At 40.7% G+C, this 26,813-nt stretch overlaps 3 protein-coding genes across 3 annotated transcripts; 2 read left to right on the top strand and 1 right to left on the bottom strand.

Annotated features, from left to right (window-relative positions):
• Positions 1 to 4,427: 4,427 nt before the first annotated feature.
• Positions 4,428 to 7,866, top strand: LOC122395234. The gene is made up of 3 exons (XM_043392660.1): positions 4,428 to 4,451; positions 6,017 to 6,120; positions 6,327 to 7,866. Exons 1-3 carry the CDS (start codon positions 4,428 to 4,430, stop codon positions 7,864 to 7,866), a joined length of 1,668 nt encoding a protein of 555 aa, XP_043248595.1.
• Positions 7,867 to 12,120: 4,254 nt separating this feature from the next.
• On the top strand, positions 12,121 to 15,525 carry LOC122395104 (methyl farnesoate epoxidase-like). The gene is made up of 8 exons (XM_043392434.1): positions 12,121 to 12,208; positions 12,526 to 12,777; positions 12,852 to 13,140; positions 13,379 to 13,617; positions 13,701 to 13,912; positions 14,023 to 14,109; positions 14,195 to 14,336; positions 15,007 to 15,525. Exons 1-8 carry the CDS (start codon positions 12,121 to 12,123, stop codon positions 15,210 to 15,212), a joined length of 1,515 nt encoding a protein of 504 aa, XP_043248369.1. The 3' UTR covers positions 15,213 to 15,525.
• A 2,741-nt stretch (positions 15,526 to 18,266) lies between these two features.
• On the bottom strand, positions 18,267 to 25,197 carry LOC122395105 (probable cytochrome P450 305a1). Its single transcript, XM_043392435.1, has 8 exons — positions 24,952 to 25,197; positions 22,468 to 22,722; positions 22,166 to 22,403; positions 21,372 to 21,531; positions 21,028 to 21,136; positions 20,727 to 20,907; positions 19,361 to 19,620; positions 18,267 to 18,575 (listed from the first exon to the last, which is right to left on the bottom strand). Exons 1-8 carry the CDS (start codon positions 25,040 to 25,042, stop codon positions 18,397 to 18,399), a joined length of 1,473 nt encoding a protein of 490 aa, XP_043248370.1. The 5' UTR covers positions 25,043 to 25,197; the 3' UTR covers positions 18,267 to 18,396.
• Positions 25,198 to 26,813: the final 1,616 nt, after the last annotated feature.

Raw genomic sequence — 26,813 nt, 5'->3', positions numbered from 1 at the left:
TTTTTTATTAAACCCCCGAAGCAGACGGGCACGTTCGAGCGGAAATATCCCGGATCCGTGGAAAGGTGAAACGTCCACGGTCGTTCGAAAAATGCTCCCGGGTCTGGACTCGAAAATCTGGAGCACGCCGGATGATTTACGAACCGGAATGGTGGGAATCGTATCCCGGCGTTTTCGTGAACCTCTCGGACATCCGGCTCTCTACGGCGAACCGAAAGAATTCACTTTCATCGACCGGACGCCAGGCGTCTCGTAAGAAATTTTAACCGATTATCGCTTCTGGCTCGGTAAACATCGCTTCACAACTCGGTCGAGCTTATTTTGGGGGCCTAAAATCATTCGATTATAGTCAAATTCATTTTTTTTTTTAATTATTAGACATTTCAATTTTGTAATTGCAAGAAAAGGTAGACTGTAATTGAGATTCTTTGATGAAACAATTTTTCATAGATTCTCTGCTTCCATTGAATAAAATGCAAAATTCTTGCAAGATAAGATGAAGGAGGAATGAAACATTCTTGATATAAAGAAATATTTGAATTACTCCATTTTGTAAAATTCTGATCCACGATGCCTTCGAGGTAATTTGTCCAATAATTCCTGAAATATCGAGCGACGAAATTAGTACGAAAGTGGCTTTTTTTTTTAATTATTGGACATTTCAATTTTGTAATTGCAAGAAAAGACCATAATTGAGATTCTCTGATGAAACAACAATTTTTCCATAAATTCTCTGCTTGGGTTAAATAAAATGCAAAATGTTTGCAAAATAAGTGGTAGATTTAAATTGATGAAGGAGAAATGAACCATCCTTGATATAAAAAAATATTTAAATTATTCCAATAGTCCAATAATTAGTGAAATATCGAGGGACGAAATTAGTATTCTAGTTGGAAGATTTTCTTGTTTGGCGGATTCTGGTTACCGTAGTCGACCTTGAAACGTTACCTAAGCGATTACGCGGTCGTCGCTTTGTCGGGTAAAATTATATTACTTAACCGGGCAATAAAAATCCCGACGGATCGAGCCCCCCCCCCGGAAATTTTATTCGGGAAGTTAATGTACGCGCGATCGCCTGAATGCGTAATTAATGAAAGGGGAAGCGTTAGAAATCCATCGACGGTGGTTCCTATGCCATTGGAACGCGATGCTTCGCGGCCATAGTCTGTGATTCGAAGCGTCAATTAGTTCCGGCGATTTTTCACCGAATTCCACGTATTTTGCCTCGCAAAAATATACTTTCGATGCTGCGAAATACGATTACTCAAATTAAACGAAATCGAGGAAAAAAAGTGCATCGATTCTCAAAATCGAGGAAAAATGTAAAGAAAAATTATCGAAAGAAATGGAGTACCCTCTCAATATTATTTAAAATAATATTTTCGATCATAAGAAGTCGAAGAATTTAAAATTGTAAAGCGTAGGGGATGACGTATACGAGCTACTAAATAAATCGAAAAATGTTATAAAAATCGAGGAAGAATGTAAAGAAAAATTATCGAAAGAAATGGAGTACCCTCTCAATATTATTTCAAACAATATTTCCAACCATAAGAAGTCGAAGAATTAAAAATGTAAAGCGTAGAACGTGTACGAGTTACCAAAGTAAATCGAAAAACATTACGAAATACGTTTTAGACCAACTTGTTGCGCAACGCTGGTAAAAGTGAAATTGGTACCGAAAAAAGAGCAGCAATTGCTATGACTGGAGGCAATGAAAAAAAAATTTGGGTCCGTTCGGTTGTTAGGGCCCCGGTGTTTGGCGCCAGGACGCGTGAAAGGAAAAGCGACGATGGTCCAGGGGGCCCCCCTGGGGGGCCTCCCGGAAGAGAAACCGTGGCGAACGAACGGAACGAGGCTCTGAAATCGATCGAACCGTACGTGGAATATAAAAAAAGGTATTCACTTGAGAGAACGAGGTGCCCAACCGCGTTCGATTTCTTTCCACCACCGTTTGCATCGTCCGGCGATCTGGAGCACCGGGTATAACCTTGATGCATAACCTTGCGGTCCCCGTGAACTTCGCCTTCGCTTGGACAGCGCCGCCCCGTGTAAATACAGGGAGAACGAAACCGCTTGGCTCGCTCGACCGGATCACCGTTCTCGATCACTTTCTCCGGAACGATGGGCCCACCGTGCTGCAAAGAAAGATCGTCTGGTTATACGGGAGGTGGCACTCGAGCGTGGAGTGGGGAGGAGAGAGGAGTGGGGGGGCCCCCGTCAGCGATGGGACTGACTGCCTCGTGATCCGCAATAAGAGGGGACCTCTATGTAGAAATCCACAATTAAGCCGATTTTCAAGAATTATTTCGAGGGATAAAGAATTAATAAATATTTGCAAGGTTTTGAGGACTATTTGGAATATGCTTCAATTTCATTTTGCAATTTTTTTTGTTCAAATAAAATGCAAAATGGCGGAGATACAGCATGATTCGCTAGAAGCGTCGCAAGACGTTCCTCTTTGAAATATTAAGCTGTTTGTTCCGAGGTCTGCCATTTTTCCAATTTTCAATTTTCTTTCAATATCTTCGATTCATCCATTTACTATTGTTATGTACTAATTATATTTCGTTGCTTAGCAGATTCGGATCATAAATACCGACACGGCAAATCATGCTGTATATCCGCCATTTTGCATTTTATTTGAACAAAAAAAATTGCAAAATGAAATTCAAGTGTATTCTAAATAGTCCTCGAAACCTTACAAATATTTATTAATTCTTTATCCTTCTAAATAATTCTTGAAAAAAGGCTTAATTTCGGATTTCTACATAGTGGTCCCTTCTTAAGGCACTCTGGTCTAACTGGTCAATTTGCAACCTTTTTTGGGGGAATTTTTTGCCAAGGAACCGGGAGACTCTGTTACGTGACTTTTCGTACACGTATCGAGTAACATTTCATGCGCGTATAGTATTTTTTTCAGATGGAAATAACGAAAATTATACCCGGTGTGATTGAATATAGGTATGCAGAACAAATGTGACTTCCCCCCCTTTATTGGGGCATTTTTTGCGAAGAAACCGAAAGACTCTGTTACATGATTTTTAGTACTCGTATCGAGTATCATTTCATGCGTGTGTATTATTTTTTTCAGATGGAAATAATGAAAATTATACCCGGTGTGATTGAACAAAAATATGCAGGAAAAATGTAGCTTGCAAACTAGCATTTTGATTAGTGTGGCTATGAATGCATATGGATTACGATCAATAATAGATTCTGGAAGTTTTCTCGATATTTTGTTTGATATATAATGTTGTACCAAAAAAGTATGGAAAATTTTGGATTTTCTAAAATCCTTACATTGTTTGTGTTCACATTAGGCAATTCGAATTGAAATCGAGTCGATTAAATTCGTTTGTGTACCATTAATGAACGTACGAATATTTCGATGAAAATTTGAAAGTGCACGGATAAACAAAATACGACACCGTTGGTGTAAGTACTTCCTGCCGGAAGTATATTCAATTAAGCTAATTACGCTCCATAAAGGGGCATTTCTCCTTCGTCGTGAGGCGGTTGGATAAAGTTTATATGGAGCACAGACGAGTACCTAACCTATAGTCTCACGATTATTTCGTTTCGCGTGGCGCCATCTAGCCGGAAGTGCCCAGCAGACTCCGGGAGGGTAGCTTCCCACCATTTTGGCCTGCAACAGAAGAGATTCAATAAACAGATACAGTTCCACGAACGTTTATGAAACAAACGACAATAATGAATTATAAACTAAGGTCAATATAATAAAATTTCTTTACCTTTGGAAATCTACAGTGGTTTTTGAAACTTTTTCGAGATCTCACGCATTTTCACGCATTTTGGAAGATCACACACGAACTTTTTAGAAGAAAACAACACGGTTCGACGATTTTAATTCAATTTCTCGAAAGTAGACATTTTTTATGACTCTAAATTTGACGTAATTGATTTAAATGCTCCAACACAGTGGTTTGAGTAAAATATAGGTGCCAAGTTCGAAAGATTAGCGAGCAACTTTGAAGCAAGATGCAAATGTGGAAATGTGATACGTTTAGGAGTGTTTTTATGATAAGAGCTAAGCTAGACACGTGGTTTGTATGGTTTTCGCGCGTTGTTAGAGTACGTTTATGGTATAGATGCGCGTTTGGAGAATTTTGGCGGCAAACGACGGCGGTCTTATAGAAATTTCGCCACGGTACGGGGCTTTCCGTAACGCTCGGCGTCTCCGGGCCCACCGACCGTCGCGATGCCTCCTCCACCGGTACGGTTCTACCACCACCTTCGGCCAGCTGGCTCGGACACACCACGAGGCCAGGTTCTCCCGCATGGGGGAGAATACGCGCCTATATAACTACGGCGTTCCGCTGATTGGGCGAAGTAAGTTACGTTTTCCTGCACTTAGGGGACAAAGAGTACGCGGCCCGAGCCCGACGGGCGGCATTGCGAGAAATATGAGGATTCGCCCGGGATGCGCGGTCAGTTCACACTTTAAAATTCATTTTCCCGCGCTCGTCCAACGAAAATCAATTTTTCTTTAAAAAAAATTTTTTTTTAACTTTTCGAGTCACAACTGTGCGTTAAGAGGTGCTATTCGTTGTCTGTAGTTCGCGAGGGTGGTTGTTCTCGAACGATACTCGACGCTACCGACCGGAAGAACGCGTTCGTCCAACGAAAATCAATTTTACTAATTTTTTTTTTTAACTTTTCGAGTCACAACTGTGCGTTAAGAGGTGCTATTCGTTGTCTGTAGTTCGCGAGGGTGGTTGTTCTCGAACGATACTCGACGCTACCGACCGGAAGAACGCGTTCGTCCAACGAAAATCAATTTTACTAATTTTTTTTTTTAACTTTTCGGAGTCGCCACTGTGCGTTAAGAGGTGCTATTCGTTGTCTGTAGTTCGCGAGGGTGGTTGTTCTCGAACGATAACTCGACGCTACCGACCGGAAGACCGCGCTCCACGATGATCCATAGATCCTCGAGACACCGTATCTGGAGTAAGTAGCGAACAGAGCTGTGGGCGAAATTTACACACGAATTACGAATAAAAAAATTTCCTGATTCGTTCGAATGCTTTTATAAAATATTTTTAATGGTTAGATCCCAATATGGGTATTTAATTAACGTAGAAGTTATTGTTTGGAGTACCCAATTTTTTACACATTAACGTAATGTATATTAACAAAAATTTCACTGTGTATATATATATAAATTTACTCAATTTATTGGTATTATTTGTGGAATTAAAAAATTTATTATAAGAATTTTAATTCCCAATTTAAGTTTATATAGATGTATATGTATATGTGAAAGTTTAAAATTAAATTTAATAAGTTTGTTAGATTTAATTTAATCCATCATGTTTCGAAAAGGTACTCCAGGGTCGAGACATTATTAAAAAAATTCATTATACACATTTGGACTATTTTGTGAAAATTACGAACGAATCTAAAATTGTTACTCGTTATTCGCGAATAAAATTCACCCAGCTCTGTCAGCGAGTGTCACGATTGACAAATGGCGATTCAAAATGTGCCTATCTCAGTCCTTTTTGTATATAAATTGCCATTTGTCAATTTGGACCAGCGATGCTCCAGATACACTATTCAATATTTACATTTTACTTGTTTAATCTCTATACGTATCAACAATAATAAAACAGTGTAGATTTCTTGCAAATATCGGTGTTAATTATCCCGATATAATCTTTGTTGCTATTAAGCGATAAAATCCTATAATTACTCGAAGTACTTGCACTCTTCAGGATCGTTAAGTATCGAAGCTAAAAACTCGTAACGCAGCGTCGAAACCGGAACTGCGAAACGTTCGCCGTCGGTGGCTATTTGTCGACGAACGTGTTACTCAATTAACGATCGACGGCGAGTTTCGAAAGCGACGTTCCATAAAAGAGCAACCGTTAAAAGTCGCTTTTGCGCCTCCGTGAAGTAGAGTGTCGGTCCACGCGGTACCGTCGAGCTTTCTTTGACGTTGGAAACAGATATTTCGAGCTCCGTTATCATTGTGCGATTGCATTGTTCGCAGGCTGCGCTAGCAGTGCTACTGCATGCCGCTCTTGTGGCGAGCAAAGCGTTGGATCAGAGTCCGTTGCAGCAACAGTCTCAGCCACAGTCTCAACAGCAAATTCCGTACGTCTAATCCCTCTTAAAAAGCTAATTTTGTTCTTTTGTTCAACACTAGAACTATCGACCAAATGATAGATACTCGAAGAAGTGTATTTGGACCAGTTCGATAGTTCTAGTGTTAAACTGAACCCTATATCTTTACCCAACAAAGTACATTTTCTGGTAAAATTCTAAACTAAACATTTTGTGTACTAAATTTCTATGCACAGGTATGGAACGGAAGCACAGAAGAGATGGGGTGGCGATTTGGGTGGAGGCCACGGCGGTGACGCGAGTGGCTACGGTGGCGACATCGGTGGCGGTTTAGGTGGCTACGGTGGCGACATCGGTGGCCATGGCGGTGACATTGGCGGAGGTTACGGCCATTCCGGAGGAGGTGACATTGGCGGGGGCGTGGGTCACTCCGGAGGCGGCGACATTGGCGGAGGTTTGGGACACTCCGGAGGTGGCGACATCGGCGGAGGTTTGGGACACTACGGAGGTGGCGACATAGGCGGCGGTTTGGGCCACTCCGGAGGTGGTGACATTGGCGGCGGTTTGGGCCACTCTGGCGGCGGAGGAGACATCGGCGGATTTGGTCATTCCGGAGGCGCGGATGAGCATCACGACGACCATCACCACGACCACGGCTACTGGAAGAAGAAGCTGATTTGGAAACCGGGCTGGAAGAAGATCTGGAAGCCGGCGAAGAAGCAGATCTGGAAGCCCGCGTGGAAGAAGATCTGGAAGCCGGTGTGGGTGCCGACGCAGAAGGCCGTGTGGAAGGAGATCCAGGTGCCGGCGTGGAAGAAGATCTGGAAACCGGTGTGGAAGGAGATACAGGTACCTGTGTGGAAGGAGATCCAGGTACCGGCGTGGAAGAAGATCTGGAAACCCGTATGGAAGCCGATCAAGGTCCCGGCGTGGAAGGAGATACAGGTGCCAGCTTGGAAGAAGATCTGGAAACCCGTCTGGAAGGAGATCCAGGTGCCGGCTTGGAAGGAGATCCAGGTGCCAGCCTGGAAGAAGCTCTGGATACCGGAGTGGGTGAAGGTCGGGATCCCCGGCGAGCATTATCACGGCACCGATCACCACGGTTGGCAGTACACCAGCCACGACCTGTGGAAGAAGAAACTGATATGGAAACCGCTTTGGAAGAAGTATTGGAAACCGGCGAAGAAGCAGATCTGGGTACCTGACAAGAAGTTGGAATGGGTGCCGGCGTGGAAGCAGATCTGGAAGCCGGCCAAGAAGCAGATCTGGGTGGACGACAAGAAGCTGATCTGGAAGGAGGAGTGGAAGCAGATTTGGAAACCGGCGAAGAAGCAGATCTGGGTGCCCGACAAGAAGCTGGAGTGGAAGGAGGCCTGGAAGCAGATCTGGAAACCGGACAAGAAGTTGGAGTGGATACCTGATAAGAAGCTAGCCTGGAAAGAGGCGTGGAAGCAGATTTGGGTGCCAGCTTGGAAGGAGATCTGGGTGCCAGCCTGGAAGAAGATCTGGAAGCCGGTGTGGATATCGGAATGGTTCCCCTCGGAGGACCATCATCATCCTCATCACGGATGGGAGGATCGCAAGGATAGCCAGGCCAAAGGTACGGAAGCGGTATCGAAGCTGAAGCCACAGGGTCTGCAACAACAGGTGGATGAGAACAAGATCAGGTGGGACAGATCGTCCAAGACGGAAGCTCAAACGATCAACCAGGATCTGGTGCCGCCGCCAGCGTCGCAGAACCAGAGCGCCGCGAACTTCGCGTTCCCCGTTCAGTGAACCGCCGTACGGTAACATGGTTGTACAAAAATCTGTCCGCGTAGAGTATTGTAACATAAGCCGCTGTATATATTACATTAGGTGTACGTTAAGTGGTAGAGAGTTAAGCTTTCCATGGATTAATCGACTGACGTATCGGCCCTTTATCTTTTTTCTATTTTCTTCATCGAGGTGCCCCTCGTACGACACTAACGTGTTCCATCCTTCATGTATATTTCTTTTTTTATACAATGTTGTTGTTAAATAAAGTTGATTAATATTTTGTTAAATTATCTTCCTGTTATTATACCTCCTAGAAATTTTTGAAGTAAACATTTCATAAAATATTGGAATATTAACTCTGAGTATGCTTGTGGTGTTACTTCCCCTGCTCGCTACCAGCGGGCTACGCTCTTGACTCTCTCGCAAGTACTCGACTATCGGAGAGAGTTAACTATTGCGATGAAATAGTAACTATTCTTAACGTTTAAAGGTAGCTTTCTAAACCGACAGAGGTTTGTGGACCAACGTCCAGTCACAGAAAGATGATAAAAGTACTATTATACGGAACTATTCAAACGATTCGTGTCTTTGCACGAAGTACAGATTTTAAAAAATATTCCGTTCGAGTCCACTTTCCCCGCCGATAAAATAAATAATATTTATACGTCTTTAACCTTTCTGTGCCCGTGGCAGGTTTACTCCCCATTAGCAGCGATAATCGAAGCCTCTGCCCGTAATACTTTTCGAACGCTTTCTTTTCTACGTCGGCCATCTTGATTTCCCAGCGTCGATTCGCCCGTACGCGTGTTTTATTAGCGTCGTCGCCCCGGCTAATGCCATTATACCGCGAACAAGCGGCTGTTAATAATTCGTTAACACCTCCGTATTATTATTTCGCCTCGTCATCGTGCCCACGCTCGACATTACGCAACAATGGCGGCCAGAGGGGGCGACCGTCGACGTCCCGCGAAACGGGAGAAAGTCGGATCTGTTATGGAAGGAAGTCGCGTTCGACGGGGGCAGACCTCGACCGTGGAGAAAGTGTCTTTGCACCCACACACACACTCACGAGCCCGGGCATAAATTAATCCGTGCCACCGTACATTCCGCGTTTTACCTGGCCCCCCTCGCGAGTCGTGTGCACCGCCGTCAAAGCGCGACGAGAGAAACTTTTGCCCGATCCAGTCATCGGGGGTCAGGACTTTTCATCGTGTCGCCGGCGGGGGGGGGAAGAGAGGAAAAAAAAACCGGAGAAATGTCGTGTACGCATTTTCTAGTCGATTCCAGACAGCGCACGGTTTTCACTTTCCACGATCTCGGTCTTTTCATTCTACCGTTCGTTTCGTCACACTTTGCGTCAGCGCCATTTTCCAGATTTCCGCCGGTTCGAGTATCCTAAAAACAAAGCAAAATCTTGAGATCAAACGTTGAAAATAAAGTTCTGTATAACAAATTGTGTTATTATTTTCCTAGACAATTCAAGGGAGTTGGTCTAGCCTCCTAAACGGAAAGAAAAAGTCGGTAAAAAAAGGTTACAATGCTTTTAGGTTATGGATAATAAAAATGGAAGACTTACTTTCTCATTGAAAAAGTATGTTTCCATATTTTTGGACGGTATACCTTGAAACTGAACATTTACAACAAAGTGAAAGTGTTAACGTAATTCGAAGAGTTAAAAGTTAATAAATAACTTTTATTTATCTTGATGAGCGAAACGTATTCAAGGAATGCTCAATTTTACGCCATCTAGCGTGCCTAGGGAACAATGCTCGAGCAACGTCGCTTTCAAGTTGTTTCTGCGATTCGAGCGCAATTTCGCGCGAATTCGATGTCTCGACCGAAATTGCTGGCAAACGACCTCCAGTGATATAACAACGAGACGTTTTGCAGCGTTAGAAAGCGTCTCGCGAATTCGTCGTGTCCCCGATACGATCGATCGTGAACTCGATTCGCGGGGTAAAGAAAATAAATTGCATCGGTAAGATTAGGTCACCGGTGTCTGTTCCCCACTTGGCGGAGCTTCTGTCCGTAAACATTGCTCGTAAAACGGGCGCGTTCGAGCGTGTGACATCACGCGTGTTTGTTTTACACCTGCTCGCATGAATATTAATACGTAGGGGGTCGCGAAGATGAATGACATGGAACAAACGTAAACAATCGCGATTATCGCACACCGTGCGCTCGATCGACCCTTTCGTTGCTTAATACAATTATCAGACACGGTTCGAAACGTTGACTGTTGATGTAATTCAAATAGAAATTGATCCGTGTACGTTAACACTTTAATGGCTGCACGTATCACGCGAAAATCGTTGTTCGTAACCACTGATATTGCAGACCAAGGTGAGATACACGAAGATGCTAGGAATATTATGTAGTAGGCGGCCAGGGAGGAAGGAGATAACCTTAAAAACTGCTTTATTACGGCCTACGACACGGGAGACGACCGAACTGCGGGTTCCTGGCGTCTGCTCGCAGCGCCCTCACCCCGATCTACCGAATCTACACTAACTTCCGCTACTACGCTAATCATACACTGTAATTGTTACATGGAATTATAAATGTAACCTCAACAAACGTAATAAATCGAATGTATGATGCCTAAATGGTGGCTGATAGATCACGTACACGTGACAGTGACCAAAGTCTGCTAGATCCATAGTCACGTATACGTGACAGCCACCGTCAAAGCGTTAATTGTATGACGAAATATTTATTGGACGTTTGGATCGAACTGTGGTTTAAAAAATACGTACGTTGAGCGGGCTGACGAGGTTAACGAGCCCGGTGAACCCGAGAGATCGGATTTCCCCTCTGGTTCGCTGAAAAGCGGAACCAGTCTGGTCGGTTCGACGCCGATCAGCCTGTCCGACCAGGAAACAATCTAATAACGGGGTTCGAAAGTTTCGCTCTTATCGCGGATTCTCGTCGCCCTGGTTTTTACCGCGACGCGCGATGAAAATAAACCGAGCACCTACGAGAAACAAACAGCGATCCGCGTGATAAGAAAAGCGATCCGACCAGACGCGTGTCCGCGCTCGAGAGAATTCGCGAGACTTCTTGACCGGGACACTTCCATTTCCGTTTCCGTTATCGCGTGAAAACGATTTTCAAATGTCTCGAAATTCCCGCCGTCTCTGAGAATTTTAGAAAACATTATTTATTATACACGTATTCGTGTAAAAACCAGTCGTGGATGACTTTCGATGGGGGGGAATAAATATTTATAAGATGGCCGGACGAAATAACTTCAAATTTAAGAAATGCATTCCTTCGCGCGAAATTTTTTAATAAAAATTTTGAAAGCCTCGCGAGGCAATTTAAATTGATTTTCACGATTACAGAATTTTTAAGAAAGACAGAATGTCACGTTTATACTAATTTACTTTTACTTTCCAACTTATGTTCCCTGACTTTAAGAATAAAATTCAGCCTTGTTTGGGTCGTGTGCTACTTTCTAACCCCTGCATAGAGGACTCTGAATCCCCGTTTGACTGGTGCAAGCTGTTCATTTCAGAATAGTAAATAAGAATCACCGATCATCATAAATGAACATGCAAATATGGACGATAATAGGGACTAAGAGTTTACAAATAAAAAAATTATTTTAATTCTCTCTAAAATAAAAAGAGCAGTCTCTAAATGATTTGGAAGCCTGATTCTAAATTTCTAATGAGAATTAACAAGAGCAGCCTGTTTTTTCTGACCGCTTTAATCGTGTCCATGATTATTCCTCCTCCGACCGGAATCCCCGGTTTCGGTGAAATCAAATTTCTACTAAAATGTCTTCCGTATCGCGGGGTCATTGATCCCCCCCGAGTATTCCGTATTCTGGCCCGGAAATTATACTGCTATCAACGAATCGTTTACATGTGGATGAACGTACAAAAATTCCACAAACTAAAAAAATCTTTGTCCTGGTCGGATCGAGTTCCGATTAAATAATAATCAAAACCAACGATTTATTATTTTCGAATGCTTTTCGAAAAGATTTCGTTTGCACGTTGTTGCACAACGATCCGTGATGATTCATCTCTATTCCACCGTTGTATCACAGTTTTAGAAAAGACGAATGGCGATTCTATAACCGGTGCATAGCGTGCATGAAAAGGATGTCTCCGGACAAAAAGATATTTTCGTCAGAGGCCACGGGTGTCACGGCGATAATATCACCGGGGTGCCAACGGAATCGTTTTTGTCACCATACGTATATATGCGTGGGTATAGTAACCGCGCCACGAGTCACGAAGCGAGCTATCAGTGCATCCGAAGATGCTGTGCGCGGCAATCACTCTGCTATCCGTACTTTTTTGCGTCTACTGTGTCTACGATTGCCTCAAGCCCCGCGATTTCCCGCCTGGTGCGTTCCCTGGATCGGTGAATCTGCGATTAGAAATTTAAAACTACGATCATCAATCATTTTCAAGCCGTATATCATTAAATAACTCAAAAAAAAACAATCTTTCAACCGGGGATTATTACGAAATAGTTATACAATAGGCAATATTATTTAACGAATGATAGGGAAAATGGTGGACCAAGGTCGAGTCTCATGAGAGAAGATTTTCAAATAAAATTTTTGATAGTTGTGACCCTAGATTACCCTAACTATTATGTCTAATACTGACAATTGTAAACAATGATTCGATTAAAAATAGTCTGTTCGATGACGCGTAGGACCAAAATGGCTGCCGCTAGTGGGCTGCTTCCTAGCGTTCCGGAAGCTGAGGAGCAAACACGGATACGCTTATTTGGCGTTCCAGGAACTAACGGAGACGTACGGGCCAATTTTGGGCCTGAAGCTGGGCACCCAGAAGGTCGTTGTGATCTCGTCGTACGACCTGGTGAAGGAGGTTCTTCTTCGAGACGAGTTCAACGGCAGACCAGACGGGTTCTTCTTCAGGGTTCGTGCCTTTGGGAAAAGAAAAGGTATTAGGATCACGTTGATAAACGTTGGATAGAAGGTACCTGACCTGGCTGCTTTGTATTGGAATCTTTGATAGGCGTTCTGTTCACGGAGGGTCCCACGTGGTCCCAGTGTCGTCGTTTCACCATGAGGCATCTTCGAACGTTCGGTTTGGGCCAGGCGACCATGGAGAAGCAACTGACCATGGAGGCTGAGAATCTGGTCGCTTATCTACGTCGTGCCAGCGCGAGGGGCCCGATTCCCATGCACACAGCTTTTGATATCGCGGTCCTCAACTCTCTGTGGTCCATGTTCGCCGGGCACAGGTTCGATTACGACAACGAGAAGCTGACAGAGATGCTGGAGATCGTCCACGATGCTTTTAGGTACTCGATAATCAAGAAACTCTATTTTTACTATTTTTAAATTACAATAAATATTAACACATTACCGACCGACAGCCTATTAATCGACTTTTTTACCGGCCAGCACTTACCGACCGATAGCGTATTAATAAACTTTTTTACCGACCAACGCTTACCGACCGATAGCCGATTAATCAACCGCTACCGGTCGGTAAAGTGTTAATATAGATGTTAAACAGCCTGTATATTTTTTTATCAGATTGATGGACACTATGGGTGGTATTGTATCCCAAATGCCATTTCTACGCTTCGTGATACCCGAGTTGTCCGGTTACAACGACTTGATGAGAATACTGAGGAAGCTCTGGGCCTTCCTGGACGAGGAGATAACCGTGCACGAGAGACGTTTGTCGTCGAACGAGCCCCAGGACCTGATCGAGGCCTTCCTCCTGGAAATATCGACCAACGACAGCAAGAGGAACGACACCATTTTCGATCGTGAGTTTTCCAAAGCTTCTGTCCAAACTGAAACAAGAAGGGGATAGATTAGGACAACGTGGAAGTCTGTTTTTTCTTTTCAGGAGAAAATTTACTGGTTCTCTGCTTGGACCTCTTTTTAGCCGGCTCGAAGACCACCACAGACACCTTGGCGACCACTCTGTTGTTTCTGTCTCTCCACTCGGAGTGGATAGAGAAGCTACGAAAGGAGTTGGACAGCGTCGTGGGAAGATCACGGTCCCCTGTTTTGGAAGATTACTCCTCCTTGCCTATGATGGAATCGTTTCTCGCTGAAGTAATGTTAAATTGATCCTTTCTTATCGTAAATTCTTTTTAAATTGTACAGGGTGTTGAAGACGTACAGTTGACCATTGGTCAGTGTTGAAACTGTATTATTAATCACAGGTGCAGAGATTCTTGATTCTGGCGCCACTTGGTGTTCCCCACAAGACCATGAAAGACATAACTTTCAACGAGTATCTCATACCCAAGGTAGCTCTATAACAAACATGGTAAAATATAGTAATTATCTGCTAGATTTCATGCAATAAGACTGTTGTATGTTACCTTCTTTTAGGATACCATTGTTCTTCTGGATTTTCATAGTGTGCACAACGACAGAGCTTATTGGGACCGTCCGGAGGAGTTCCGGCCGCAACGATTTCTGGACGAAAATGGCCGATTCTGTCAGAAGAACGCAAACATGCCTTTTGGTTTAGGTAACGTTCACTATAGATGTTTAATTCCTTAAAAATAAGAAAATTTAAACAATTAATGGATTCGTTAAATAATATTAGCAAAGTCAAAGTAATGTTTTGAAAATTTATTTTAGAAAGGCAAAATTTTTGAATTTCGAACCGACAGATGGATATTGTAAATAACTTTTTAATTCGTTGAAAAATAATATTAACAAATCGAAAGTAACATTTTGAAAATTTATTTTAGAGACATGCAAAATTCTCGAGTATCGATAGACATTGTAAATAACTTTTTAATTCGTTGAAAAATAATATTAACAAATCGAAAGTAACATTTTGAAAATTCATTTTAGAGACAAAATTCTCGAATATCGAACCGACAGATAAACATTGTAAATAACTTTTCAATTCGTTGAAAAATAATATTAACAAATCGAAAGTAACATTTTGAAAATTTATTTTAGAGACAAAATTCTCGAGTATCGATAGATATTGTAAATAAATTTTCGATTCGTAGTTTGTTCGATGAGAATTATTGACTGTCGGATCGAATAAACGCGGCGAATAAATTATTTGGCGCAGTTTCTATCCGCCGTCTATTATTCGAATAATAATTCTGCTACTTTCACGCACGCCGATGCTTAACGTAAAAAAATGCGTAAACCGTGACGATCCGCTTCCACCGTTTCAGGCAAAAGACGCTGCCCGGGAGAAATGCTGGCCCGCAGTTCCTTATTTTTATTCTTCGCCTACGTTATACATTACTTCGACATCGAAATTTCACCGGACCACGGCAAGCCAGACCCGAACGGGTACGACGGTTTCACTATATCTCCGAAACCGTATTACCTGAAGCTCACGACGAGATCCGACATCAGGGACTACTTTGCAACGTGAGAATTATTTTCGAAGAACCACGTACGCCATTACAATTTGAACATCGATTAAAATTATCGTCGATAATTGTTAACGTGTTTGGAATAAAAACATTGTACCATATTTTTATATTTATGTGTAAAATAAGCATCTATTTATTTGCATTTTTGTTTTTTTTGTATTATTAGATCGGATGTAAATAAAATTTTTGCCATTAAAATCGACAATTATTTGAGAAGAACGATAAACGCCATTGCGATTTGAATATTGATTAAAATTATCGTCGATCGAATTTTTCGATAATTGTTAAACATTGCACCATATTTTTATATTGTATTTATGTGTAAAATAACCATCTATTTAATGGCATTTTTTTTTTGCCATTAAAATCGACAATTATTTGAGAAGAATGATGGACGCCATTGCGATTTCAATATTAATTAAAATTATCGTCGATCGAATTTTTCGATAATTGTTGAACATTGTACCATATTTTTATATTGTATTTATGTGTAAAATAACCATCTATTTAATGGCATTTTTTTTTGCCATTAAAATCGACAATTATTTGAGAAGAATGATGGACGCCATTGCGATTTCAATATTAATTAAAATTATCGTCGATCGAATTTTTCGATAATTGTTGAACATTGTACCATATTTTTATATTGTATTTATGTGTAAAATAACCATCTATTTAATGGCATTTTTTTTTGCCATTAAAATCGACAATTATTTGAGAAGAATGATGGACGCCATTGCGATTTGAATATTAATTAAAATTATCGTCGATTCAATTTTTCGATAATTGTTAACGTGTTTGAAATAAAAACATTGTACCATATTTTTATATTTATGTGTAAAATAAGCATCTATTTATTTGCATTTTTGTTTTTTTTTGCCATTATTATTGACATTTTTGTTATTTTTATTTATTTGAGAAGAACGACGGACGCCATTGCGATTTGAATATTGATTAAAATTATCGTCGATTCAATTTTTTGATAATTGTTAACGTGTTTAAAATAAAAATATTGTACCATATTTTTATATTTAATTTATGTGTAAAATAATCGTCTATTTATTTGCATTTTTTTTGCCATTAAAATCGACAATTATATGAGAAGAACGACAGACGCCATTGCAATTGAAACATCAATTAAAATTATCGTCGATTCAATTTTTCAATAATTGTTAACGTGTTTAAAATAAAAACATTGTACCATATTTTTATATCGTATTTATGTATAAAATAAGCAGCTATTTATTTGAATTATTTTTTTCTTTTTGTACCGTTCGATCGAATCTAAATAAAATTTTTGCCATTAAAATCGACAATTATTTGAGAAGAACGACCGACGCCATTATGATTTGGACATCAATTAAAATTATCGTCGATCGAATTGTACCACATTTTTATATTGAATTTATGTGTAAAATAACCATCTATTTATTTGCATTTTTTTTTTGTACTGTTTGATCGAATGTAAATAAAATTTTTGCCATTAAAATCGACAATTATTTGAGAAGAACAACGGACGCCATTGTGATTTGGGCATCGATTAAAATTATCGTCGATCGAATTGTACAATATTTTTATATTAAAATATGTAAAATAAGCATCTATTTATTTGCATTTTTCTTTTTTTTGTACTGTTCGTTCGGATGTAAATAAAATTTTTGCCATTAAAATCGACAATTATTTGAGAAGAACGACCGACGCCATTATGATTTGGACATCAATTAAAATTATCGTCGATCGAATTGTACCACATTTTTATATTGAATTTATGTGTAAAATAACCATCTATTTATTTGCATTTTTTTTTTGTACTGTTCGATCGAATCTAAATAAAATTTTTGCCATTAAAATCGACAATTATTTGAGAAGAACAACGGACGCCATTGTGATTTGGGCATCGATTAAAATTATCGTCGATCGAATTGTACAATATTTTTATATTGAATTTATGTGTAAAATAAGCATCTATTTATTTCCATTTTTTTCTTTATTTTTATATTATTCGATCGACTCTAAATAAAATTTTTGCCATTAAAATCGACTGTCGTTCGTTCTTGAATTACCAATATTAGTAAAAGTTAACAAACATGCAATCTCTAATCGAAATCCTATTGAATAGACACGCCTGTTGCACAGCTTTATTTACATTATAATAAATATCAATTATTTATTAGCGCCAGGGGTTTCCTTCAAATAATTTCTTTTACACGTTAACTGGAAGATCCAATCGGTAGATGTTGAAAAAAGATAACTATGAATTAATTAAACTAGACACACATCAAATATCTTTTATCTAAAAATCTCGAACTTGCGTTACGTTTGCCTCGTCTTACGACTTTTTCTTTCGCCCAACGGAACGTAGTGAAAAATCGTGGCCGTTAAAAGGTCGAGACACCCTGTATGAAAGTACTGGATCGCCACGTGGTCGAGGGCGCATTTGGACTTCCGCGAAACGAGACGATTCCGACGAACACGTAAAACGACGGGTAAAGCGACTTTCGCGCAGGAACAATAAACAATATTTTTGAGAGAAAAATTTGTTGAAGTTAAACAAACGGTCTATCTACGGGTCGAGCTACTTCGGGAACGCCCAGTCTACGGGCTTGGAAACATCGTGTGTTGTTAAAAACACGCCGGCATTGATTAAGTTAAAACGCAGTGAATCTACGCGTCGTTAATCATGCCCCGTCGTTTGGGCGATAAAAACGACTGTATAAATAACGAGACGCTGGGGACAAACCCAAACCTCGATACGATCTAAACACATTTTTCTCTGTTACACAGTTTTAAAAATAAAATTAGAGAAGATCGACGACATTTTGAAAAATCACTTCGAACGTTTCTCTCGAGTTTAGAAAAAGAAAAATTGAATTAAACTCATACGTAGTCATTCTTATTCTATTACCAAACGCACACACATGAGTTACAACTAATTGGGAGAAAGGAAACTACAAACTGTATTAAAAATAAAAGAGAATTTATAGGAGTAGAATAGTTGTTTCGTGTTTTACAGGGGACGCAGAAAGAAAGTCTCAAATATATAAATACGTGGATAATTTAAACGTTTCTATTAATTGCGTTGATCCAGTACGGTTTTCTTGTCTCGATTTGAACTTACAATTTACCTCGATCGTAGATAGTTTTCTACGTTTGTTTAGGGATTCCCGACGGAATAAGATAATATTATCGCGGCACGATTAACACGTCGTAAGGCTTCGGCGACATTATCAAGCCAGGAATAGTCTCCACGGTCCAGGGTCCCTTGCTCGGGACCGGAAGTAGGGAATACTTTTTCATCACGCCCACGAACAAAAGAAACAACGCGGACTTTGCCAGTATGTTGCCAGGACATCGTCTTCTCCCTAAAATGAAAAATAGAAAAACGTTAGAATAATAAGAAATTCGAAACGTTCATCATTATTATGAAACAACTTGTTATCGCCGTAAAAGAAATAAGCACGTGCGTTCGTCGTGTTATGTATTAAGAGATACTTAATGCTTTATGTCTGAAGCTTACCTGAATCTAGATATGCAAATGCATGAACGATATGCAAACGGTTGGAAATTACAGTTTAAATATACTTCTTACCCGCCGATTTACATTATCCGTTATATTTGGAAATTTCAGCAGGAAAAAAGCTGGCGATTGATTTTAATATAAAACGTTTGCCTAACACGTATCAAGTTTCTTATAATTGGTAAAAAATGTATTTGAAGATAGTAAAGTTATTCGAGGAACAATGGAAAATTATGGCCTGAGAGGCAAAAATTCTGTCGTTAAAAGGCAATCCTCGTCGGAGGATACAACTTTTTCTTCAATTTTGAAATGGGTTCGTCCCAGTTTCTAAAATCGCTACGCGCTGTAAATCCTGTCCGCGGGATAATGATTACGGAGACCAGTTTACGCTCGTTTTTCGCGTCAATGGCATTCCCGACTTTCCTAGAGACACTCGGAAACGAACAGAGAAAATCTGCTACCTTGTTTACGGCGTTATGGGTTATGGCGTTTCAACCTTTCGCGTATCTGGATATGGATATATCTGGATATACCAGAACGCCATAGTTTTCGCCGTTTTTGGCGGCACATTGGGAAATTCTGTTCAGGATTGTTCTGTAAACGTGATTCAGGTTTCGAAAGACCGTTCACCTTTTCCAAAAGTCAGAACCTCGGCGTTGTGGCCGAAGAACACCCCGTTGTTTATGAACCTCTCAGGCTGAAATTTCAGCGGATCGGGGAAGATGTCCGGGTCCGTGTGGATGGAATACAAATTCAACAGAATGGTGGAGTCCTTTGGTAGCGAGTAATCATCGAGGTACGTGTCGCGAAGGACTCGACGCGGTCCAATCACTGGAAGCACTGGCCAGAGACGTTGGGACTCGGTAATCACAGCCTCTGCGTAGGGGAGTCTGCAACAATAACAAATTTTAGGACTTAATAGTACGTCAAGTCTCTCTGATGCAGTGTGTTGGATGACTAATAGGCCAAATATCGGATAACGTCATCGTCTGTTAGTTAGAAAGCTCGTTGGGCTCGTTAGTCACTAGGTCTAAGGGTCCTCCTCTCTTACTATTGCTAAGACTTACTATTGCATCGTCAAACCACGTCAAACCGTGTCAAACATAGTATCAAAGTGGACAATGATATATTCTTAACTCTAGAGATTAGTTCTAGACCCACAGGGTTCTTCAAACCATGTCAAACATAGTGTTGTCATCGTCTGTTAGTCACAAGGCTCCGTTAAAGTCACTAGGTTTAAGTCTAAGGGTCCTCCTCCACTACTATTGCTAAGACACATCGTCAAACCACGTCAAACCGTGTCAAACATAGTATCAAAGAGGACAATGATACATTTTTAACTCTAGAAATTAGTTCTAGACCCACAGGGTTCTTCAAACCATGTCAAACATAGTGTTGTCATCATCTGTTAGTCACAAGGCTCCGTTAAAGTCACTAGGTCTAAGTCTAAGGGTCCTGCTCCCCTCTACTATTGCTAAGACACAGGGGCCCAGGGGCCCAGGGGCCTCAGAGTTGCACAAGAAGTCTCTTCCGGGTGTTATAACGCCTTGTCCAAGAGCCAACTTCCATTGCAAAAACTCCCGTTACTATTCTTCATAGTTGAGAGTTCCGGTGTGAGTTCAACGTAAATAAATAAACTCTTATAATACAACAGAAGCATTACTTGACCACCCGGGGGATTCCAACACGTAGCTCTTGATCGAAAAGGGCCGAGGAAACATATTTTTGGGGTCCTGTGGAAGAGAGATAGATCAAAACGGGGGAAGCACCTAACTTAGCCTCCACTTTACACGCCAGGAAATTGAGTTATATACAAATGGAAGGTTCATCGAGCGCTTGCGAGAGAAACGGTCCCTCTGGTGGCAAGTACGGGAAGCAACGGAGCGCCACATTAAATATTTATTATACCTACCTTCTCCTCTGCTTGAATTTGTATTATTTACATTTTCCATCCCTCGTTACAGTGTCACATAAATAAATAAAGAAAATTTGTTACTTCATTTTGTCGCCCAAGTCGGGAAGCCTGCTGGACGGGACCACGGAGTCGATCTCTTTCTGAAGCTTCTGTTGCACGTCCTGGTGCACCACCATGTTCATGAAAAGGAAGTCCAAAGTCGTCGCTGTGGTGGTAACACCGGCGATGAAGAGATCGATCAGTATCATCACCAATTGGTCGTCTGAAAATCAAAATTAAATGACTAGTTAGAGGGACGTTTGGGCCCGTATTTAATATAATAAAGGAAGCTATTTGGTATATGTTTGTGAATGAATATTAGATCATTTGTGAGAAACTGTACCATTGTAAATAGTGCTGTGTTTGTCTTTGTTCATCTCGGTGATGAACATGTCTATTAAGTCCGCCTCGCTCCCTACGACGTACTTCCGTTTGTGTTCGTCGATGGTTTTCTGTGTGAGAAACCGTTAAGGTCGATTGTTTAATAAGGGTAGTAATTATCAATTGTAAGATGCAATCACTAGACTGTGGACCTTTAAACAAATTCATAGAATGAAATGGTGAGCTTCGTAGAGGATTCTGCAATTTTTTAACGCATAAAGAACCGCAGTCTAGCAGTTGCATTTGGTCGTTTCAATGGTAAGCGTGTAACGAACGATCGTAATTGATTTAAACAATGGGGTTTACCATTAAGAAGTCCCTGAGCTCGACGTTGAGCGTCTGAAGAAGGTTGTAACCCGAGGCCTCGGGTGCAATGTAACGAATCCAAGGGAAAGTGGAGAGAATCCCGCCGAACATGTCGAACACGCGCGCACGACGATCCAACAAGTCGACGAAATACTCCAACCTGCGGTCAGACGTTGGAAAGACAATAAACGATCACGACCCAATGCGCCTCAAATGCGTGACCCACTTGCCACTCGATTCTAAACTCTCGCCATGGATCGTTACCTTCCATTTCAGATTCGACGCGCTTTTCTTTTACATCCCATCGGGTGCTTTCTTTTTGTCAACGGTGCAAACATTAAAACAAACAGTATTTAGACTCGAGTAACGCACGAGGTTCAAAAATAATATTTAAAAAAACTCTTGGCTACTGTGAGATCCGCCATTTTGCTTTTCAATGTATTTTTATATTTAATCGGTTTTTAATCGTGGAAAAAAATACAGTTTCCTTATGGAAGTAATCGAGGAAAAGCAACATGGCAGCCACCGCGAACGATTCCTAGTTTGCACAGTCGTTTACACGCATCCAGCGCCAAATACGCGAGAATGGTAGTCCTGGCGGAGAGAAATCGATGGAAGACGTATATGTAACTATCTACATCGCCGTCCGTAAGTCACCGGACATTTTGCCCGTCTTGGAAGATGCCAAATATATTTGTTACATTCCTCCACCATTCGCTATAGTCAAAATAAATATGCGACTCTTAACCTAACCTAGTCGATGACTTATGGACGGTAGTGTGTATGTGTAATACTTGGCGGTCTCGTCGAATCGTTTCCCCGCTGCTATCGTCCACAGCACGTTTATCACGGCTGGCGTGATTATCGGTTTCAACATCTTCACGCCCCCGTCCTTCAAGGTGTCCAACACCTTGTTCAACTCGTCCTTGATCATGTCCAGCATCCCGACTTTCCCGAAACCGAACGACTTCAGCGCCTGCATGGTCCAGTTCCTCACTTCCTTCCACTCGGATCCCTCGTTCATCGTGATACCTAACCACGAGGACAAAAATTATTAAACCTGTCCCATGCAAGATTCGCCGTAGAGGGATGCTACCGTTCTTTTGTCCCAGATTCCTCATTTTGATGAACTCGTTCCAAGGCCGTCCGTCATATTCCTCGCTCATCAGGACCGTCATCACGGGCTTGTTTCCGGAAACGACCACCACCTTGTTGATACCGAGATGTAAGGTTATCAAGTTACTGCCGTATCGTCTGGAGAGTTCATTCAGCGCCAAATGCTGCGCCCCAAGTTTGTCAGACATACGCTTCAATAGACTCTGGTTGCCGATAAACGGCCACGAGAATGGCCCTAAAAGATACCACAATCTTAACGTTAGAAAGACTGAAACTTAGTATATACCTATATTGCCCAAAAGCAGTCAAAATTACTGCATTGTGAAAGACTAACTAATGTGTAAAGAAATTTGTTTAAAATTAATGTTATAATTATGTTATAATATTATGAATTTAGGGCGCAGAAATAAAATAAACAACTTGTTAGAACAAGTATCACTGTATAAAGATTCGAATAACAAGTACTACTTTAGCTTATTGAGAAACTGCAATTTATCAATAGGTCTGGGTTAGGTCTGGGTTAGGTCTGGGTTATCGAATTATTTAAGAGCTTGTGTATAAATAAATTAAGGATAAAATTTGTCGAAAATTTGTGTACTGTTTTATATTATATTTCTATTACTATTACCAGCCTATTAAAAGGGAAACTTGTTTGTGTAATGTTCAGCTTTACGTGTATCGAATTATTCAAGAGCTTGTGTATAAATAAATTAAGGATAAAACTTGTCGAAATGCAATGGGAATATTACTAGCTCATTAATATATAAATTTCTGTAATGTTCAGTTTATGTACGAATAAATGAAGGATAAAACTTAAGATAATTTGGATTATTAACTAATCCAGACCTAACCCAGATCTAACTCAAATCTAAACCAGACCTAACCCAGATCTAACTCGGATCTAATCCAGACCTAACCCAGACCTAACTCAGATCTAACTCAGATCTAATCCAGACCTAACCCAGACCTAACTCAAATCTAAACCAGACCTAACCCAGATCTAACTCAGATCTAATCCAGACCTAACCCAGACCTAACTCAGATCTAATCCAGACCTAACTCAAATCTAAACCAGACCTAACCCAGATCTAACTCGGATCTAATCCAGACCTAACCCAGACCTAACTCAGATCTAACTCGGATCTAATCCAGACCTAACCCAGATCTAGGGTCTTGGTTAGGTCTGGCTTAGGTCTGGATTAGATCTGGGTTAGGTCTGGGTTAGGTCTGGGTTATGTCTGGGTTAGGTCTGGGTTAGGTCTGGTTTATGTCTGGGTTAGGTCTGGGTTAGGTCTGGGTTATGTCTGGGTTAGGTCTGGGTTAGGTCTGGGTTATGTCTGGGTTAGGTCTGGGTTAGGTCTGGGTTAGGTACACCCAAATCGACAATTTATCATGTACTTGTATGTTATCATGTGTTGGTAATCGAAAAAAAATGAAAACTGTTATTTCAATACAAAGTCGAACTGGTCATATAAGAAATGTACTCAATTCAATAATAAGATTTGATTATTTAAAATTTCCAGATTCAAAATGACTGCTTTTGGGCGATATAGGTATAACACATATATATATATACCGGAAATGAAGTAGGGGGGAGGTAACTACAATTATTAATAAACGCATTTATATGTTGTGCAAAAAGTCACAAAATTCTAAGAAATTGTGTCATTATATACATAATTGTTTTTCTAATTGAAATTAAAAAGCAGTCAAAATGACTTCCTTGGGCAATCTAGTGTTAAGCACGTGTCTTAAAAATTCGGATAATGTAACGTTATCGGTCATAAAATGAAATATTATTCCCTTGAAATCGATGGAAGATTAAAATCAAATCGCTTGATATTAAGGTTTGTTAAATGGAAAAGTAAAAAGAAACCGTGGTCAGAAACCGCGAATGACAGATGGTATTCGATAGTAATCTGATACCTTTCGCCGGACCAGATTCAATTACTAGCTAAACTGAGCGCTTCGTTCGGATTGAATGTAAACAACACGCGAGAACATGCATTCGTAAGTTTTCCATTTCTTTTTCGATCTTCATAATTAATTCTGTGTCTTTTTTCGATTCGCGCGATCACAGTTTGAGAAACACTGACATAATCGAACCAATTGTACCGACCCATAGATCTTAACCCACCATTAATCAATTCTTTGACCCAGTGGAATATTTAATTCTCGTGTTCTGTCATTCGTCGAGAGGAACGTAAAAAAATGATGTTTACGTTTGCGTTAATGTTGCTTAATATTCAATATTCAAGGGCGGATCTGGATGGGTGATCGCCAACCCCAAGAGTTATTAAAATCTTTGATATGAACTATTTTCGAATTGTGAAATTGTGCATTCTCCTAGCGAGTTTACTGAATCCGCCCCTGATATTAGAATCAAAACGAAAAGGCACTGACCCACTGTACCGATCAAGCATTGTGACGCAAGGTATCCCACACACGAAATAACTGGCGTTACCTGGCGGATGCTTTCCCGTTTTAGGTCCGATTAGCACGGACGTCAGTAGCAATATCACGATCACGCATAACAGTATCAAGGTGGCGAACATCGTGGAACGCAAATCGATTTAATCCGCGATCGTGTCGGGCCCAACGTCGAACTGAGGTTGTGTTATGCAAAGAGTCCGACCACGTTCGATAGTTATCGAAGAACGGAATTCCCTCGGTCACAACTATACAGGCGATGTCCTCACGCTTCGATCGTCGTACCGATTTATATAGTGCAACCACCGCCGATAACACCGTTTCTTCGATAAGCGCGAGGCTGAGCAGTGCCTCGGCTCCTTCCTCGCGAGCATGTCAAAGTCAAAGAAAGAAAGAAGACACGAGTTGGCGATGCTTCAATGAGATATAGTTAGACAACATTTACGACCCGATACATTCAGTCACGCGTAACGTTGCACAGCCCACGGAGCGTCACGATCGGTTTCTATTACGTCCACGTGACGACGCTGCGCATAAGGGGGGTTTCATCCACGAAAATTATCCAACTCCGTAATCCCTCTGTCTCTTGGTACCAGGATAACCTAAAAAATAATATGCAACATCAGACGACCGTTCTAATCTCCGAAGGCCTATCGTGACAAAATTCACGGGTTTTCCGGTGATTCATTCGGGGGGGTTGATTCTGCGAATTTTCTATACAATCGTAAACATCCTATCGACTCGGGAACAATTAGAGACTATTATCGCTGTGCCGAAACTTTAACCATAAATAACTCGTAAACTATTAACTGGTAGTGTTCGAGACCTTATCACCGTGGAAACACTTATTTACATACCAGCGATACAATTACAGGGTACTTCCGTTGTAAGTGCGACCTCCACCCAATGAAATCTAGTCGGCATTGAATCTGTCGTAAAGTCACCGTATCTACATACGTACGAAGTAAATCACACAAATCACCCTTAATAATTTCGAAAGTAACCAAATTGTTATTTTATTTTAAACAAGTTATTCGTTCACGAGGTGATAAACAGATCACGGAATACTTTGTTTCGCCGGCTTTTAAATTTATTTATACCCTGTAACGACATCTATGGAGAAGATCGGGTAGCGAGTATCGATGGCGTCTACGAAGACCTACGGATGTGGTGTAGTTTTCTTTTATACGTGTAGACTACCATGTAATTAATTATTTCTCCGGGAAACGGCGCAATCTACAATTTTATGTAAGTCCAGGTATTACAGATAAATATATAACTTGTAACAACGTAAATATTCGTACTCGTACTTGTATCTCTTTCGGGATAATCTTGTTCGTTAACTCTTTTTTTTACAACGAGAGGGGGCACCAAATTTAGCAGAAAATTTTACTCGATATTAAATATTGTACAAGTGTTGGGGTTCTATTGTAAAATGTAAAGAATTTTCGATCACTATGATCACCCCCCCCAACCTCAAAAATTACGAAATCTTGAAACAATATTTATTGTTTATTTGACAATATATTCTGAACGTTTACCGAGCAGGAAAAGTTAAATGATATGATAATGTCTCCATTTTTTACGGCTGTTTTTGCCATAATGGCAACGATGCCCTCGAAAAATGCAAATGCACATTTTTCATGGCGCCGCGCGTATTTCCTTTCCGCTTGTATTAATTTCTCGAAACTGTTCGAGAATTTGTTGGGTTTTCACAATCTTTTTTTACTTGTTTCGCATTTGCAGTAATTATATAATTCGAGGTCAACGATCGATAGTGTCCACACCATTAGTATTTAAATGTTTATATATTATTTTTGATAAGTTGAATATTACTACCAGTAATTCAATGAATTTTGTAAAAATTTACAATGTAAATGATTAGTTTTTGTATTA

This window comes from Colletes gigas, unplaced genomic scaffold (assembly GCF_013123115.1).
Source record: "Colletes gigas isolate AHSC1104 unplaced genomic scaffold, ASM1312311v1 Colletes_gigas_Sc00005, whole genome shotgun sequence".
NCBI classification, from domain to species: domain Eukaryota; kingdom Metazoa; phylum Arthropoda; class Insecta; order Hymenoptera; family Colletidae; genus Colletes; species Colletes gigas.
This window is presented reverse-complemented; position numbering and strand designations above follow the sequence as displayed.

Coding starts and splice junctions, on each gene's coding strand:
- LOC122395234 (XM_043392660.1), top strand. CDS start 4,428: ATGAGGATTCGCCCGGGATGCGCG. Junction 4,452..6,016: donor GGATTCGCCCGGGATGCGCG/GTCAGTTCACAC, acceptor CATTGTTCGCAG/GCTGCGCTAGCAGTGCTACT. Junction 6,121..6,326: donor CAGTCTCAACAGCAAATTCC/GTACGTCTAATC, acceptor TTCTATGCACAG/GTATGGAACGGAAGCACAGA.
- LOC122395105 (XM_043392435.1), bottom strand. CDS start 25,042: ATGTTCGCCACCTTGATACTGTTATGCGTGATCGTGATATTGCTACTG. Junction 22,723..24,951: donor AACGGGAAAGCATCCGCCAG/GTAACGCCAGTT, acceptor GGTATCTTTTAG/GGCCATTCTCGTGGCCGTTT. Junction 22,404..22,467: donor GAATCTGGGACAAAAGAACG/GTAGCATCCCTC, acceptor CCTCGTGGTTAG/GTATCACGATGAACGAGGGA.
- LOC122395104 (XM_043392434.1), top strand. CDS start 12,121: ATGCTGTGCGCGGCAATCACTCTGCTATCCGTACTTTTTTGCGTCTAC. Junction 13,141..13,378: donor ATCGTCCACGATGCTTTTAG/GTACTCGATAAT, acceptor TTTTTTTATCAG/ATTGATGGACACTATGGGTG. Junction 13,913..14,022: donor TGGAATCGTTTCTCGCTGAA/GTAATGTTAAAT, acceptor TATTAATCACAG/GTGCAGAGATTCTTGATTCT.